Source organism: Cyprinodon variegatus, unplaced genomic scaffold (assembly GCF_000732505.1).
Source record: "Cyprinodon variegatus isolate N-32 unplaced genomic scaffold, C_variegatus-1.0 Scaffold2474, whole genome shotgun sequence".
NCBI classification, from domain to species: Eukaryota; Metazoa; Chordata; class Actinopteri; order Cyprinodontiformes; family Cyprinodontidae; genus Cyprinodon; species Cyprinodon variegatus.
Genome location: NW_015152927.1, coordinates 12,531 through 14,324, shown reverse-complemented (window position 1 = coordinate 14,324; position 1,794 = coordinate 12,531). Strand labels below are relative to the sequence as shown.

Here is a 1,794-nt window from a genome sequence, read left to right as displayed (position 1 = left end):
TAAAGCTGGGTTTGTAGAAACAGTCGATTTAATTCTGCCGTCGTCCTTTTTTAACTTCGTTTCCTGTTCAGTCTGAATCTCCTCATCAATAAACATCTTTTCTTCTTCTGTCCACCTGCAGAGCGACAGACGGGAGCAGCTGGTTCTGAGAGGAACCCACCTGCTGAGACTAAACCTGTTTACATGTTTGAGCTTCATGATCAGTTTATTGATTTAAAGTTAAACATCAGAATCATCAAAGGTCAGAGTTCAGATCAGGTTTTATTAGCTTTGCTGTACATTCATCAACCAAACAGCATCACAGTCTGTGTGTTCATCATCATCATCATCATCATCATCATCATCATCATCATCATGGAGGAAGCAGCAGCTGGGAGGAGAACATCATCTTAAAGGAGGAGCTGAAGCCATAAATAGGAGGAAGAGGAGAAACAGACGACGGTCGCCAGCAGGAATTGATGATGATGATGGGTTCTACCTTCATCATCATCATCATCATCATCAGCTGGTCTGTTGGTCAAACTCTGACATATGGGGCTCCCCAGCAGAGGGCGCTGGAAGCCTTCCTTCCACTGGGTCGGTTCTGACATCGATTCCAGAACTTTCTGTGATCGGATCAGAACTCTGGAGGCTTTTGGGCCGACAGACGATAAAGATTCTGGTCCTGGATCAGAACCAGCTCTGGGTTTGGGTGGTAGAACCTCTGCTGGTTGGAAAGCCTCTGGAGCTCAGAACCCTTAGAACCACAGGGAGGCTCAGACCCCGCCCCCCCAGGAGAGGGAGGCTCGGCACCCTGAGGCTGCTGCTGGGGAGGCGCAGGCGGAGCGTTAGGAGTCGGGGGCGAAGGCTCTGTGGGCGTTGGGGAATTGCTGCGGGTTGAACTCCGGGTCGTCTCTGACGCGCTTCTTCACGTCGGCTTTGACCTGAGGGGAACAGCTGACTGTTAAGATGGCGGTGAGCCCGGAGGCCAACCTGAGCCCGGAACATTCCTACCTGCTCCGAGTACGCCTCCTTCACCTCCTGCGTTTCCAGGTCGGCCTGGAGCTGCTCCGGGGAGGTGATGGGCCTCACCCCCATGTTCCTGGCCGCCTGACTGACGGCGTCTGAGAGGGAGAGGAGGCTGCCGCCGCCCTGGCCCGTCTGAGGAACAACGCACAGCGAGATGAGACAGACGCCGCTGTGAGCGGCTCCGCCCACTGCCACGGCTCCACCTACCTTCCTGCGCTTGGCCGGCATGCCGTGGAGGTAGGCGTCAGAGAGCGGCGGCTGAGCCTTCATCTTCCTCTGCGTCATCATGTCGCGCCTGATGATGGGAACCCACTCCTTCATGACAGAGAGAGAGCAGAGGATGAGCGAGGAAGAGGAGGCAGAGGGATGAAGAACAGCAGCTGGACGCCTCCGTCTTACAGGAGGGACGGCGGCGGCCCAGCTCTCAGACTCCTCGCTGCCTCCCTCTGCTCCTGCTGCCACCATGTCGCCCCCTAGAGGCGCCGCACCGCCCGACGCTCCCAGATCTCCAGGCAACGCTCTGGTCTCCCTTGACGACGCAGCGGCGTTGTCGTGCGACATGGCCTCCTCTGCCGTGGTGGCTGCGGCGGGGGACAGAGTGTCTCCGATCTGCGGAGGACAGAACCATGAGGGAGGATCAGGACAGAGACGGAACAGGGAGACGGCGAGCTCACCGTGGCACTCTGAGCGTCCTGGGAGCCGCCGGCAGGACCGGGATCCGTCTGTGGAAGACAAAGCCATCCATGATTGATGAGGCGCCTGGCGTAAGGCGATACGCCGCCTGGC

At 57.4% G+C, this 1,794-nt stretch overlaps 1 protein-coding gene across 1 annotated transcript in view; it reads right to left on the bottom strand.

Annotated features, from left to right (window-relative positions):
- Positions 1–256: 256 nt before the first annotated feature.
- bag6 (BCL2 associated athanogene 6) overlaps positions 257–1,794 on the bottom strand; it is a 13,216-nt gene continuing 11,678 nt past the window's right edge. Inside the window, exons 19-23 of the mRNA XM_015369110.1 lie at positions 1,683–1,794; positions 1,408–1,617; positions 1,216–1,323; positions 994–1,140; positions 257–923 (exon numbers count right to left, since the gene is read on the bottom strand). Coding sequence (XP_015224596.1) covers positions 828–923; positions 994–1,140; positions 1,216–1,323; positions 1,408–1,617; positions 1,683–1,794 — 673 coding nt within the window. The 3' untranslated portion in view covers positions 257–827. The remainder of the gene's footprint in view (positions 924–993; positions 1,141–1,215; positions 1,324–1,407; positions 1,618–1,682) is intronic.